Below are 15,459 nucleotides of genomic sequence, written 5' to 3' on the forward strand. Positions count from 1 at the left end.
GGTATCGCACCGTCCCAACCTTCGCTCTCTCTCCCCCGCTACTCTCTCCTCTTCCATCCTATCATCTCTTCCCTCTGCTCAAACCTTCTCCAACCTATCTCCTGATTCTGCCTCCTCAACCCTCCTCTCCTCCCTTTCTGCATCCTTTGACTCTCTATGTCCCCTATCCTCCAGGCCGGCTCGGTCCTCCCCTCCCGCCCCGTGGCTCGATGACTCATTGCAAGCTCACAGAACAGGGCTCCGGGCAGCCGAGCGGAAATGAAGGAAAACTCGCCTCCCTGCTGACCTGGCATCCTTTCACTCCCTCCTCTCTACATTTTCCTCCTCTGTCTCTGCTGCTAAAGCCATTTTCTACCACTCTAAATTCCAAGCATCTGCCTCTAACCCTAGGAAGCTCTTTGCCACCTTCTCCTCCCTCCTGAATCCTCCTCCCCCCCCCCCTCCCTCTCTGCAGATGACTTCGCCAACCATTTTGAAAAGAAGGTCGACGACATCCGATCCTGGTTCCGCTGGTTCTGCTCACACTGCCCTACCCTGTGCTCTGACCTCTTTCTCCCTCTCTCTCCAGATGAAATCTCGCGTCTTGTGACGGCCGGCCGCCCAACAACCTGCCCGCTTGACCCTATCCCCTCCTCTCTTCTCCAGACCATTTCCAGAGACCTTCTCCCTACCTCACCTCGCTCATCAACTCATCCCTGACCGCTGGCTACGTCCCTTCTGTCTTAAAGAGAGCGAGAGTTGCACCCCTTCTGAAAAACCTACACTCGATGCCTCCGATGTCAACAACTACAGACCAGTATCCCTTCTTTCTTTTCTCTCCAAAACTCTTGAACGTGCCGTCCTTGGCCAGCTCTCCCGCTATCTCTCTCTGAATGACCTTCTTGATCCAAATCAGTCAGGTTTCAAGACTAGTCATTCAACTGAGACTGCTCTTCTCTGTATCACGGAGGCGCTCCGCACCGCTAAAGCTAACTCTCTCTCCTCTGCTCTCATCCTTCTAGTCCTATCGGCTGCCTTTGATACTGTGAACCATCAGATCCTCCTCTCCACCCTCTCCGAGTTGGGCATCTCCGGCGCAGCCCACGCTTGGATTGCGTCCTACCTGACAGGTCGCTCCTACCAGGTGGCGTGGCGAGAATCTGTCTCCTCACCACGCGCTCTCACCACTGGTGTCCCCCAGGGCTCTGTTCTAGGCCCTCTCCTATTCTCGCTATACACCAAGTCACTTGGCTCTGTCATAACCTCACATGGTCTCTCCTATCATTGCTATGCAGACGACACACAATTAATCTTCTCCTTTCCCCCTTCTGATGACCAGGTGGCGAATCGCATCTCTGCATGTCTGGCAGACATATCATTGTGGATGACGGATCACCACCTCAAGCTGAACCTCGGCAAGACGGAGCTGCTCTTCCTCCCGGGGAAGGACTGCCCGTTCCATGATCTCGCCATCACGGTTGACAACTCCATTGTGTCCTCCTCCCAGAGCGCTAAGAACCTTGGCCTGATCCTGGACAACACCCTGTCGTTCTCAACTAACATCAAGGCGGTGGCCCGTTCCTGTAGGTTCATGCTCTACAACATCCGCAGAGTACGACCCTGCCTCACACAGGAAGCGGCGCAGATCCTAATCCAGGCACTTGTCATCTCCCGTCTGGATTACTGCAACTCGCTGTTGGCTGGGCTCCCTGCCTGTGCCATTAAACCCCTACAACTCATCCAGAACGCCGCAGCCCGTCTGGTGTTCAACCTTCCCAAGTTCTCTCACGTCACCCCGCTCCTCCGCTCTCTCCACTAGCTTCCAGTTGAAGCTCGCATCCGCTACAAGACCATGGTGCTTGCCTACGGAGCTGTGAGGGGAATGGCACCTCAGTACCTCCAGGCTCTGATCAGGCCCTACACCCAAACAAGGGCACTGCGTTCATCCACCTCTGGCCTGCTCGCCTCCCTACCACTGAGGAAGTACAGTTCCCGCTCAGCCCAGTCAAAACTGTTCGCTGCTCTGGCCCCCAATGGTGGAACAAACTCCCTCACGACGCCAGGACAGCGGAGTCAATCACCACCTTCCGGAGACACCTGAAACCCCACCTCTTTAAGGAATACCTAGGATAGGATAAGTAATCCTTCTCACCCCCCCCTTTAAGATTTAGATGCACTATTGTAAAGTGACTGTTCTACTGGATGTCATAAGGTGAATGCACCAATTTGTAAGTCGCTCTGGATAAGAGCGTCTGCTAAATGACTTAAATGTAAATGTAAAATGTATTGCAGCTGGAAACGACAGTCGGAAGTTTACATACACCCCAGCCAAATACATTTAAACTCCGTTCTTCACCATTCTTGAAATGTAATCCCAGTAAAAATTCCATGTCGTAGGTCAGTTAGGATCACCACTTTATTTCCACTTTATTTTAAGAATGTGAAATGTCACAATAATAGTAGAGAGAATGATTTATTTCCGATTTTACTACTTTCATAACATTCCCAGTGGGTCAGAAGTTTACATACACTCAATTAGTATTTGGTAGCATTGCCTTTAAATTGTTTAACTTGGGTCAAACATTTCAGGTAGCCTTCCACAAGCTTCCCATTATAAGTTGGGTGCATTTTGACCCATTCCTCCTGATAGAGCTGGTGTAACTGAGTCAGGTACGTAGGCCTCCTTGCTCACACACGCTTTTTCAGTTCTGCCCACGAATTGTCCATGGGATTGAGGTCAGGGCTTTGTGATGGCCACTCCAATACCTTGACTTTGTTGTCCTTAAGCCATTTTTCCACAACTATGTATGCTTGGTGTCATTGTCCATTTGGAAGACCCAGACCAAGCTTTAACTTCCTGACTGATGTGTTGAGGTGGTGTGCTTCAACAAATCCACACAATTTTCTTCCCTCATGATGCCATCTATAGGTCCCTCCTGCAGCAAGGTACCCCCACAACATGATGCTGCCACCCCCCGCGCTTCACGGTTGGGATGGTGTTCTTCGGCTTGCAAGCCTCCCCCTTTTTCCTCCAAACATAACGATGGTCATTATGGCCATACAGTTCTATTTTTTTTTCTCAGACCAGAGGACCAAAAAAAAAAGTATGATCTTTGTCCCCATGTGCAGTTGCATACCATAGTCTGCCTTTTTATGGCGGTTTTGGAGAAGTGGCTTCTTCCTTGCTGAGCGGCCTTTCAGGTTATGTCTATATAGGACACGTTTTACTGTGCATATAGATACTTTTGTACCTGTTTCCTCCAGCATCTTCACAAGGTCATTTGCTGTTGTTCTGGGATTGATTTGCACTTTTCGCACCAAAGTACCTTCATCTCTAGGAGACAGAACGCATCTCCTTCCTGAGCGGTATGGCGGCTGCATGGTCCCATGGTGTTTATACTTGCGTACTATTGTTTGTACAGATAAACTTGGTACATTCAGGCGTTTGGATATTGCTCCCAAGGATGAACCAGACTTGTGGAGGTCTAGAATGTTTTTTTCTGAGGTCTTGGCTGATTTCTTTTGATTTTCCCATGATGTCAAGCAAAGAGGCACTGAGTTTGAAGGTAGGCCTTGAAATACATCCACAGGTACACCTCCAATTGACCTCAATTAGCCTATCAGAAGCTTCTAAAGCCATGAGATCATTTTCTGGTATTTTCCAAGCTGTTTACAGTCAACTTAGTGTATGTAAACTTCTGACCCACTGGAATTGCGATACAGTGAAAATTACTTGTGTCATGCACAAAGTAGATGTCCTAACTGACTTGCCAAAACTATGGTTTGTTAACAAGAAATTTGTGGAGTGGTTGAAAAACCTAAGTGCATGTAAACTTCCGACTTCAACTGGATGGATAGAGTCAGAGAGAGAGAGTGTCAGAGAGAGAGAGAGAGAGCATGAGAGAGCAGATAAGGAGAGAGAGAGAGAGACAGTGAGGAATAATAATAATAATAATATATGCCATTTAGCAGACGCTTTTATCAAAAGCAACTTACAGTCATGTGTGCATACATTCTACGTATGGGTGGTCCCGGGGATCGAACCCACTACCCTGGCGTTACAAGCACCATGCTCTACCAACTGAGCTACAGAAGGACCAGTCAGTCTGGTAGAAAGTGTCCAGATGGTGTGTTTAATAACTTGCCCCCTCCTAGCTGAGGTTGGAGATATTTGCTCTTGCTTAACTGTGTATCTGATCCACACAGCGAGGCGCGAAGGGAAACTAATCACTTCAGCCCAGAGTCAACGGCTCGCCATAAGAAAGCCGCTGTCAGGTACCCACGCTCACAAATCCTTCCTAATTAAGTTTCTACAGGTATGTGAGAATTGCCAGAACAATCTCTTTGCTTCTTTCATCAGAACAACAGTTTTCAGCTGTGCTAACATAATTGCAAAGGGGTTTTCTAATGATCAATTTGCTTTTTAAAATTATAAACTTGGATTAGATAACACAACATGCCATTGGAACACAGGAGAGATGGTTGCTGATAATGGGCCTCTGTATGCCTATGTAGATATTCCATAAAAAATCTGACGTTTCCAGCTACAATAGTCATTTACAACATTTACCATGTCAACACTGTATTTCTGATCAATTTGATGTTATTTTAATGGAATGTTTGATTTATTTTCTTTTTAAAAATATTTTCTTTTTGCATTTTCCAATTAAGAACATTCAAAACAAAAGTGAAAAGATATTAGACAACGATAGGACAAAGTGACAGTAACTGACGAACGTAACAAAAAATAAATTATAATTATAGTTATATAAACAAACATACAATAATAAAAAATGTAAAAAATATATTTTAAAAAAAAAACGAGACATTGGATCACCTGCCGTAGGCTACATAATATACATTACGTGTGAAACATTATGTGTGGATTATATATAAATTCAATCAATGAGATGTGGGGGGGGAGATTCTCCATATAGTCAATAAAAGGTTGCCAAATTCTGTAAAATGTCTTTAACTTATTCCTCAAGCAGTAAGTGATTTTCTCCAAAGGGATACAACTATTAACTTCCAAAAGCCACATTGCAACTGGCAGGGAGGAATCCAATTTCCATTTCAAGGCAATACATTTCTTGGCAATCGCTAGCAATATTTCTGTTAGCTTTATAGTATGGAATGGAGGAATGTTCCTTCATCTGAGCCACATCTAAAACATAGGGAGGAGATATCTGGGTTGAACCTGTGCAGTCTAGATGGGGTGATATAGAGCTGATGGAGGAAATTAAACTGGATCAGTCTGTATCTGGAGTTCAATGTGAATGTAACCCCATCCCTGCATAGGTCACTCCATAGATCCTCATCAAGATCAATACCCAGATCTCTCTCCCATCTAAGTCGGGGTTTATCTAGCCCGGGCAGTGTTAGTCCTGACATAAGAGCATTGTAAACACGGGAAATGGTCTTGAACAGTGGTTGGTCTGCGTGGCAGAGTTGTTTACTAGGTGACATCTTAGGTAGGTTCCATTGTCCCTTGAGAGTCACCCTAATAAAGTTTCGTAGTTGTAGGTAGCTAAAGAAGTCCCTGCAGGGCAAGTGGTATTTCTGTTTCAGCTGATCAAAAGACATAAGAACTCCCTCCTCGTAACAATGTTCCAGAAGAGTGATCCCCTTATCAGACCATGGTCTAAAGTTACTATTCTGGAAAAACATAGGGATCAATCTATTGTTCCATAAAGAGGTTTTAGGGGAAAGGAATCCCCCTCGTCCAAACAGCTCACGCAGTTTGCACCATGCCAGGACAGAATGTATGATTAAAGGGTTGTCTGTGATGGTTTTTATAGATTTTCTGTCCCATTTGTAAAACAAATCTGCCCCAGTGTCATCATTTACCTCAAGCTTTTCAATGTTCAACCATGAGGGAGAGTGACCATTGTCAAACCTCTGAGCCAGAAACCTAGACTGTGCAACCCAGTAGTAGATTCTAAAATTGGGGAGGTTTAAGCCCCCTTGACTGTAATCAAGGGTCGGTTTATCCAGGCCAACCCTAGGGGTTTTGCCGTGCCAGATAAACCATCTGGTCAGCTTGTCGATAGAGGAAAAAAATGCTGCGGGAACAGGGATAGGGAGAGATTGAAACAGATATAGAAACCTGGGCAGGACATTCTGTTATGCAGGTGAATGAGGACCCAAAAGCGACTTGGCGAAAACAGAGTCTTTAATCCAGTTTAAGGAAATAGCAATACTCCTAGACAAATCGGAGCGGTAAATAAAGCATAAGAAACAATTTCACTCGTAATCACGAGAACTGACTGGAGACTCGATAATGAACTGCAGGTTGCCTCGGGAAGGCACTCGACCGTAGCAGACTCAGACACCTGCTCACCACGCAGCATCTGAGGGAAACACGACACGACAGGGCGATACAAAGACACAGCACGGTGAACAGTATACAAGGATCCGACAGGACAGAGACGGAAAACAAGGGGAGAAATAGGGACTCTAATCAGGGGAAAAGATAGGGAACAGGTGTGGGAAGACTAAATGATTGATTAGGGGAATAGGAACAGCTGGGAGCAGGAACGGAATGATAGAGAGAAGAGAGAGAGAGAGGGAGAGAGAAAAAGGGGAACGAACCTAAAAAGACCAGCAGGGGGAAAACGAACAGAAGGAAAAGCAAAATGACAAGACAATATAAGACAAAACATGACAGTACCCCCACTCACCGAGCGCCTCCTGGCGCACTCGAGGAGGAATCCTGGCGGCAACGGAGGAAATCATCAATCAGTGAACGGTCCAGCACGTCCCGAGACGGAACCCAACTCCTCTCCTCAGGACCGTAACCCTCCCAATCCACTAAGTATTGGTGACCCCGTCCCCGAGAACGCATGTCCATGATCCTACGTACCTTGTAAATAGGTGCACTCTCGACAAGGACGGGAGGGGGGAGGGAAGACGAACGGGGTGCGAAGAAAGGGCTTGACACAGGAGACATGGAAGACAGGATGGACGCGATGAAGATGTCGCGGAAGAAGCAGTCGCACAGCGACAGGATTGACGACCTGGGAGACACGGAACGGACCAATGAACCGCGGAGTCAACTTACGAGAAGCTGTCGTAAGAGGAAGGTTGCGAGTGGAAAGCCACACTCTCTGGCCGCAACAATACCTAGGACTCTTAATCCTACGTTTATTGGCGGCTCACAGTCTGTGCCCTGTAACGGCAAAGTGCAGACCTCACCCTCCTCCAGGTGCGCTCACAACGTTGGACAAATGCTTGAGCGGAGGGAACACTGGACTCGGCAAGCTGGGATGAGAACAGAGGAGGCTGGTAACCCAGACTACTCTGAAACGGAGATAACCCGGTAGCAGACGAAGGAAGCGAGTTGTGAGCGTATTCTGCCCAGGGGAGCTGTTCTGCCCAAGACGCAGGGTTTCTGAAAGAAAGGCTGCGTAGTATGCGACCAATCGTCTGATTGGCCCTCTGCTTGACCGTTAGACTGGGGATGAAACCCGGAAGAGAGACTGACGGACGCACCAATCAAACGACAGAACTCCCTCCAAAACTGTGACGTGAATTGCGGACCTCTGTCTGAAACGGCGTCTAACGGGAGGCCATGAATTCTGAACACATTCTCGATGATGATTTGTGCCGTCTCCTTAGCGGAAGGAAGTTTAGCGAGAGGAATGAAATGTGCCGCCTTAGAGAACCTATCGACAACCGTAAGAATCACAGTCTTCCCCGCAGACAAAGGCAGACCGGTAATGAAGTCTAGGGCGATGTGAGACCATGGTCGAGAAGGAATGGGGAGCGGTCTGAGACGACCGGCAGGAGGAGAGTTACCTGACTTAGTCTGCGCGCAGTCCGAACAAGCAGCCACGAAACGGCGCGTGTCACGCTCCTGAGTCGGCCACCAAAAGCGCTGGCGAAGAGAAGCAAGAGTGCCTCGAACACCGGGATGACCAGCTAACTTGGCAGAGTGAGCCCACTGAAGAACAGCCAGACGAGTGGAAACAGGATCCAGGGAGCAATGCTCGGCAGACACGAGCAGGAATTGTCTGCTGCTCGTCATGCCGTTGAGACCCTGGCCGCTCAGGTTTCCGACCTCTCAGGACAGTTTCAGAGTCTTCGTCTCGTGCCACCAGCTACTTCCTGGTCTTCCGAGTCTCCGGAACCTAGGGTTAATAACCCACCATGTTACTCTGGGCAGCCCACTGAGTGCCGCTCCTTTCTCACCCAGTGTGATATTGTGTTCTCTCTCCAACCCAACACATACTCAAGAGAGAGGGCTCGGATTGCTTACGTCATTTCACTCCTTACTGGTCGGGCTCGAGAGTGGGGCACAGCTATCTGGGAGGCAAGGGCTGAGTGTTCTAACAATTACCTGAACTTTAAAGAGGAGATGATACGGGTTTTTGATCGTTCAGTTTTTGGTAGGGAGGCTTCTAGGGCCCTGGCTTCCCTATGTCAAGGTGATCGATCCATAACGGATTACTCTATAGAGTTTCGCACTCTTGCTGCCTCTAGTGACTGGAACGAGCCGGCGTTGCTCGCTCGTTTTCTGGAGGGACTCCACGCTGAGGTTAAGGATGAGATTCTCTCCCGGGAGGTTCCTTCCAGTGTGGACTCTTTGATTGCACTCGCCATCCGCATAGAACGACGGGTAGATCTTCGTCACCGAGCTCGTGGAAGAGAGCTCGCGTTAACGGTGTTCCCCCTCTCCGCATCGCAACCATCTCCTCCCTCCAGCTCAGAGACTGAGCCCATGCAGCTGGGAGGTATTCGCATCTCGACTAAGGAGAGGGAACGGAGGATCACCAACCGCCTTTGCCTCTATTGCGGTTCTGCTGGACATTTTGTCAATTCATGTCCAGTAAAAGCCAGAGCTCATCAGTAAGCGGAGGGCTACTGGTGAGCGCTACTACTCAGGTCTCTCCATCAAGTTCCTGTACTACCTTGTCGGTCCATCTACGCTGGACCGGTTCGGCTGCTTCATGCAGTGCCTTGATAGACTCTGGGGCTGAGGGTTGTTTTATGGACGAAGCATGGGCTCGGAAACATGACATTCCTCTCAGACAGTTAGGGAAGCCCACGCCCATGTTCGCCTTAGATGGTAGTCTTCTCCCCAGTATCAGATATGAGACACTACCTTTAACCCTCACAGTATCTTGTAACCACAGTGAGACCATTTCCTTTTTGATTTTTCGTTCACCTTTTACACCTGTTGTTTTGGGTCATCCCTGGCTAGTATGTCATAATCCTTCTATTAATTGGTCTAGTAATTCTATCCTATCCTGGAACGTTTCTTGTCATGTGAAGTGTTTAATGTCTGCTATCCCTCCTGTTTCTTCTGTCCCCTCTTCTCAGGAGGAACCTGGTGATTTGACAGGAGTGCCGGAGGAATATCATGATCTGCGCACGGTCTTCAGTCGGTCCAGAGCCAACTCCCTTCCTCCTCACCGGTCGTATGATTGTAGTATTGATCTCCTTCCGGGGACCACTCCCCCTCGGGGTAGACTATACTCTCTGTCGGCTCCCGAACGTAAGGCTCTCGAGGATTATTTGTCTGTTTCTCTCGACGCCGGCACCGTAGTGCCTTCTTCCTCTCCCGCCGGAGCGGGTTTTTTTTTTGTTAAGAAGAAGGACGGTACTCTGCGCCCCTACGTGGATTATCGAGGGCTGAATGACATAACGGTTAAGAATCGTTATCCGCTTCCCCTTATGTCGTCAGCCTTCGAGATTCTGCAGGGAGCCAGGTTCTTTACTAAGTTGGACCTTCGTAACGCTTACCATCTCGTGCGCATCAGAGAGGGGGACGAGTGGAAAACGGCGTTTAACACTCCGTTAGGGCATTTTGAGTACCGGGTTCTGCCGTTCGGTCTCGCTAATGCTCCAGCTGTTTTTCAGGCATTAGTTAATGATGTACTGAGAGACATGCTGAACATCTTTGTTTTTGTCTACCTTGACGATATCCTGATTTTTTCACCGTCACTCGAGATTCATGTTCAGCACGTTCGACATGTACTCCAATGCCTTTTAGAGAATTGTCTCTACGTGAAGGCTGAGAAGTGCGCCTTTCATGTCTCCTCTGTCACATTTCTCGGTTCTGTTATTTCCGCTGAAGGCATTCAGATGGATCCCGCTAAAGTCCAGGCTGTCAGTGATTGGCCCGTTCCAAGGTCACGTGTCGAGTTGCAGCGCTTTCTAGGTTTCGCTAATTTCTATCGGCGTTTCATTCGTAATTTCGGTCAAGTTGCTGCCCCTCTCACAGCTCTTACTTCTGTCAAGACGTGCTTTAAGTGGTCCGGTTCCGCCCAGGGAGCTTTTGATCTCCTCAAGAAGCGTTTTACGTCCGCTCCTATCCTTGTTACTCCTGACGTCACTAAACAATTCATTGTCGAGGTTGACGCTTCAGAGGTGGGCGTGGGAGCCATTCTATCCCAGCGCTTCCAGTCTGACGATAAGGTCCATCCTTGCGCTTATTTTTCTCATCGCCTGTCGCCATCGGAACGCAAACTATGATGTGGGTAACCGCGAACTGCTCGCCATCCGCTTAGCCCTAGGCGAATGGCGACAGTGGTTGGAGGGGGCGACCGTTCCTTTTGTCGTTTGGACTGACCATAAGAACCTTGAGTACATCCGTTCTGCCAAACGACTTAATGCACGTCAAGCTCGTTGGGCGTTGTTTTTCGCTCGTTTCGAGTTCGTGATTTCTTATCGCCCGGGTAATAAGAACACCAAGCCTGATGCCTTATCCCGTCTCTTTAGTTCTTCTGTGGCTGCTACCGATCCCGAGGGGATTATTCCTGATGGGCGTGTTGTCGGGTTGACTGTCTGGGGAATTGAGAGACAGGTTAAGCAAGCACTCACTCACACTGCGTCGCCGCGCGCTTGTCCTAGTAACCTTCTTTTCGTTCCTGTTTCTACTCGTCTGGCTGTTCTTCAGTGGGCTCACTCTGCCAAGTTAGCTGGCCACCCCGGCGTTCGGGGTACACTTGCTTCTATTCGCCAGCGGTTTTGGTGGCCTACTCAGGAGCGTGACACGCGCCGTTTCGTGGCTGCTTGTTCGGACTGCGCGCAGACTAACTCAGGTAACTCTCCTCCTGCCGGTCGTCTCAGACCGCTTCCCATTCCTTCTCGACCATGGTCTCACATCGCCTTAGACTTCATTACCGGTCTGCCTTCGTCTGCGGGGAAGACTGTGATTCTTACGGTTGTCGATAGGTTCTCTAAGGCGGCACATTTCATTCCCCTCGCTAAGCTTCCTTCCGCTAAGGAGACGGCACAAATCATCATTGAGAATGTGTTCAGAATTCATGGCCTCCCGTTAGACGCCGTTTCAGACAGAGGTCCGCAATTCACGTCACAGTTTTGGAGGGAATTCTGTCGTTTGATTGGTGCTTCCGTCAGTCTCTCTTCCGGTTTTCATCCCCAGTCTAACGGTCAAGCAGAAAGGGCCAATCAGACGATTGGTCGCATATTACGCAGCCTTTCTTTTAGAAACCCTGCGTCTTGGGCAGAACAGCTCCCCTGGGCAGAATACGCTCACAACTCGCTTCCTTCGTCTGCTACCGGGCTATCTCCGTTTCAGAGTAGTCTGGGGTACCAGCCTCCTCTGTTCTCGTCCCAGCTCGCCGAGTCCAGCGTTCCCTCCGCTCAGGCGTTTGTCCAACGTTGTGAGCGCACCTGGAGGAGGGTGAGGTCTGTACTTTGCCGTTACAGGGCGCAGACTGTGAGAGCCGCCAATAAACGTAGGATTAAGAGTCCTAGGTATTGTCGCGGCCAGAGAGTGTGGCTTTCCACTTGTAACCTTCCCCTTATGACAGCTTCTCGCAAGTTGACTTCGCGGTTCATTGGTCCGTTCCGTGTCTCCCAGGTCGTCAATCCTGTCGCTGTGCGACTGCTTCTTCCGCGACATCTTCGTCGCGTCCACCCTGTCTTCCATGTCTCCTGTGTCAAGCCCTTTCTTCGCGCCCCCGTTCGTCTTCCCTCCCCCCCGTCCTTGTCGAGGGCGCACCTATTTACAAGGTACGAAAGATCATGGACATGCGTTCTTGGGGACGTGGTCACCAGTACTTAGTGGATTGGGAGGGTTACGGTCCTGAGGAGAGGAGTTGGGTTCCATCTCGGGACGTGCTGGACCGTTCGCTGATTGATGATTTCCTCCGTTGCCGCCAGGGTTCCTCCTCGAGTGCGCCAGGAGGCGCTCGGTGAGTGGGGGGGGTACTGTCATGTTTTGTCATTGGTTATCATGTCTTGTCTCTGTGCTTCCCTTCTATTCGTTTCCCTCTGCTGGTCTTATTAGGTTCTTTCCCTCTTTCTATCCCTCTCTTCCCCTCCCTCTCTTCCTCTCTCGCTCTCTCTCTCCTTATCGTTCCGTTCCTGCTCCCAGCTGTTCCTCATTTACTCTTTTCACACCTGTCCCCTATTTTGCCCTCTGATTAGAGCCACTATTTCTCCCTCTGTTTTCCGCTTCTGTCCTTGTCGGATCCTTGTATGATGTTCGCTGTTCTGTGTCCTTGTCTCGCCCTGTCGTGTTTTATCTTCTTCAGATGCTGCGTATGAGCAGGTGTCTTAGTCTGCTACGGTCGGTGCCTTCCCGAAGCAACCTGCAGTCTATGGCCGAGTCTCCAGTCAGTCCTCGCTACTACGAGTGGATTTCAGTTTTTCCTGTTTTGTTTTCTCCTTGATATATCCAGGATTATTACTTTTGTCATATTCTGGAATAAAGACTCTGTTTTCGTTAAGTCGCTTTTGGGTCCTCATTCACCAGCATGACAAAAAGCCTGTATAGATCTTTAGTCGGGCCTCTTTGGTAGGTTTTCTCTAGCTCAGAGATTTCAGATTGAAGAGCACTCAGTTCCGCACCGTGTTTTTTCTTCAGCCCTTTAGTATAGGAAATAATCTGTCCCCTCAGGTAGGCCTTCAATTTGTCCCAAAGAATGAAGCTGTCAGGAGCAGAGGGTTTGTTTGTCAAAGTAAAAATATTGATCTGCTCTTTGATGAATGCACAAAATTCAGGTTGCTTTAGAAGTGTAGAATTTAGTCTCCATCTATATGCTCCATTTACCTTGGTAGGAATGGAGTTTGATAATACCAGAGGAGAATGGTCACTAAGCAATCTGGGGAGATACTCGACATCTAACACTCTATGAAACAGTTGTGTCGAAAGTAAAAAGTTATCTATGCGTGTGTGTGTCTTGTGTGGGTGTGAATAAAAAAGAGTAGTCCCTATCCTGTGGGTGCAACTGTCTCCAGGTGTCTAGTAAATTGAGATCTTTCATGAATGACATGGTGAGCTTGCCGGCTTTGGTAAGAAGTGAGGGTTTATCAGAAGACCTATCAAGAACTGTATCTAAGCAAAAATTAAAATCTCCTCCAACCAGTAGCCATCCTGGTGGTGCTTGAGCAACCTGAAGGAAGACATTCTGAATAAACATATGGTCATCCAAGTTAGGAGCATAAATATTCAATAGGGTCCAAGACTCTGAAAACATATGCCCCTGCACCAAAACAAACCTGCCAGAGGGATCAGAGATGGTGTTGTTGACGCAGAAGGGGATGTGTCTACTTATCAAAATTGCAGTTCCTCTTGCTTTGGAGTTAAAAGAGGATGCAAAAACTTGTCCTTCCCATTCCCTCTTCAATTTCTTGTGTTCTCTGGCTGTATGATGTGTTTCTTGTAAAAACTCAATGTCAGCCTTTAATTTCTTAAGATATGTATAGACTATTTTCCTTTTAATCGGGCTGTTAAGACCTTTTACGTTGAATGTGACATATTTTAGTGGATTAAGCATAGGTTGGGTTTCAAATATGTAACTGAATAGAAATCTATCATATGCAGATAATTATGAAATGTTTCAACTTTGGTTTGAGCACAAAAGTGACCTGTGTGTCTCTTTAGGAGGGAAACAATAAACATAGAAAAAAAGAAGAAAAAATAAATAAAAATCCCACCCACCCCGATTGTCAGACTAGAACAACAGTCCCAACAATCAAACATGAATACACTTGTAGAGATACGTTGCTGCTCGCTTTCCATCTTGCTCTTACTAGCTAAACCTTGGCGTAAACTAAAACCTGCGAGCTCTCTAAATTGAAAACAAACGTTGTGAATAGATATTTATGGCTGAATATTTACTGCCCACGGTAAGGGCTGCTTGAGTCTCTTTACGAAAGATTAACATAAATGAGGGGGAAAGCAGTGGGCCTAAACCCACTTATTGCTTCGCCCAGTAGATATGGACTAAACCAAAATATACTCTCCTGTAAATGTAATAGAACTCACCCCGGGAAGATACGGTTAGTTGAAAATGTACAAATCAATTAAAGTGACCGGGAGATACCAGCAGTTCAATCCAGATAAGAGAAAACAAACGAACTGCATTTTATCCCCCAGAGAGACCGTCCTGGCTCAGACTCAGACGTTGCTCAGTTCTTTGAGAAAAGTGTGCACTTCTCCCGGTGTGTTGAAGAGATGGCTTTGGCCTTTGTATTGAACTTTCATCCGCGCAGGGTGGATGAGGTAGCCGGTGATGTTCTTCTCCTTCAGTGCTTTGGCGGCAGGTCTGAACTGCTTGCGGCGTCTGGTGAGGTCCGCGCTCATATCCGGGAAAAGACTGACCCTCTTCCCATTGATGGCGATGTCCCCTTTGGCTCTTGCGAGTTGCAGTATCTTCTCTCTGTCTTGGAAACGGAGGAACCTGATCAGGACGGCTCGTGGGGGCTCATCTGGCCGGGGTTTCGGCGCTGATGTTCTGTGGGCGCGTTCAATTTCCAGCTGTTTGGTGAATTTGGTTATGCCTAGGACCTCCGGGATCCATTGAGTGAAGAAACGGACCGGGTCACGGCCCTCGCTGTCCTCTTTCAATCCCACCACACGGATATTACTACGTCGACTCTGGTTCTCCATCTGATCTACTTTGTTTTTGAGGTAGGCATTGTACTTTTGCAGTTGTGTCAAGACCTGGTCATGTCTAGCGATGGTATCTTCAACTGTGCTAATGCGCAGCTCTGCCTCAGTCGTTCTCAAAAGGAGATCATTCATGGAGGATTTCAGGTCGTCAATGGAAGAATGGAGTTCAGCCGATTTCTTATCGATTTTCAGAGAAAGACCTCTGTTACCATCCTGAATTTCCCGGAGGAGCGTAGCCAGCATGTCGGCAGGCTCGCAAGAGGCTGCTGAGAGCAACAGTCTGGAACTGTCGTCTGAGTTATGAGTGCTAATGCTAATCTTGCTAGCTGTAGTGTTATCGTTATCTTGGGAATCAACTACGTTTTGGTTGTCCTTCTTGCCTCTTGATCGGAGGTCCATGGCTCTTTGGGAAGGTAAGTACTTGACAATTTATCAGCCGGTGTTAGAATATTGTTTCAACGTTGTTATTTAGGTAAAAATAGAATATCTTTGAAGAGCTCGGTTTGTCAACGTCTGCTCAGCTCCGCGGCATCACGTGTCTCAACAAATACATTTCTAAGTGAGCCCAAACTTTTGAACAGTAGTGTATATAATATATATATATATGAATG

At 48.0% G+C, this 15,459-nt stretch overlaps 1 protein-coding gene across 1 annotated transcript in view; it reads right to left on the reverse strand.

The window, feature by feature from the left end:
• Window positions 1–15,247, reverse strand: part of LOC124047885 (phospholipid-transporting ATPase IH-like) — a 66,176-nt gene extending 50,929 nt beyond the window's left edge. The window contains exons 1-2 of the mRNA XM_046368251.1: window positions 15,058–15,247; window positions 14,445–14,796 (exon numbers count right to left, since the gene is read on the reverse strand). Coding sequence (XP_046224207.1) covers window positions 14,445–14,796; window positions 15,058–15,247 — 542 coding nt within the window. The remainder of the gene's footprint in view (window positions 1–14,444; window positions 14,797–15,057) is intronic.
• Window positions 15,248–15,459: the final 212 nt, after the last annotated feature.

The sequence above is a fragment of the Oncorhynchus gorbuscha genome, linkage group LG01, assembly GCF_021184085.1.
Source record: "Oncorhynchus gorbuscha isolate QuinsamMale2020 ecotype Even-year linkage group LG01, OgorEven_v1.0, whole genome shotgun sequence".
In the NCBI taxonomy this organism is placed as follows: domain Eukaryota; kingdom Metazoa; phylum Chordata; class Actinopteri; order Salmoniformes; family Salmonidae; genus Oncorhynchus; species Oncorhynchus gorbuscha.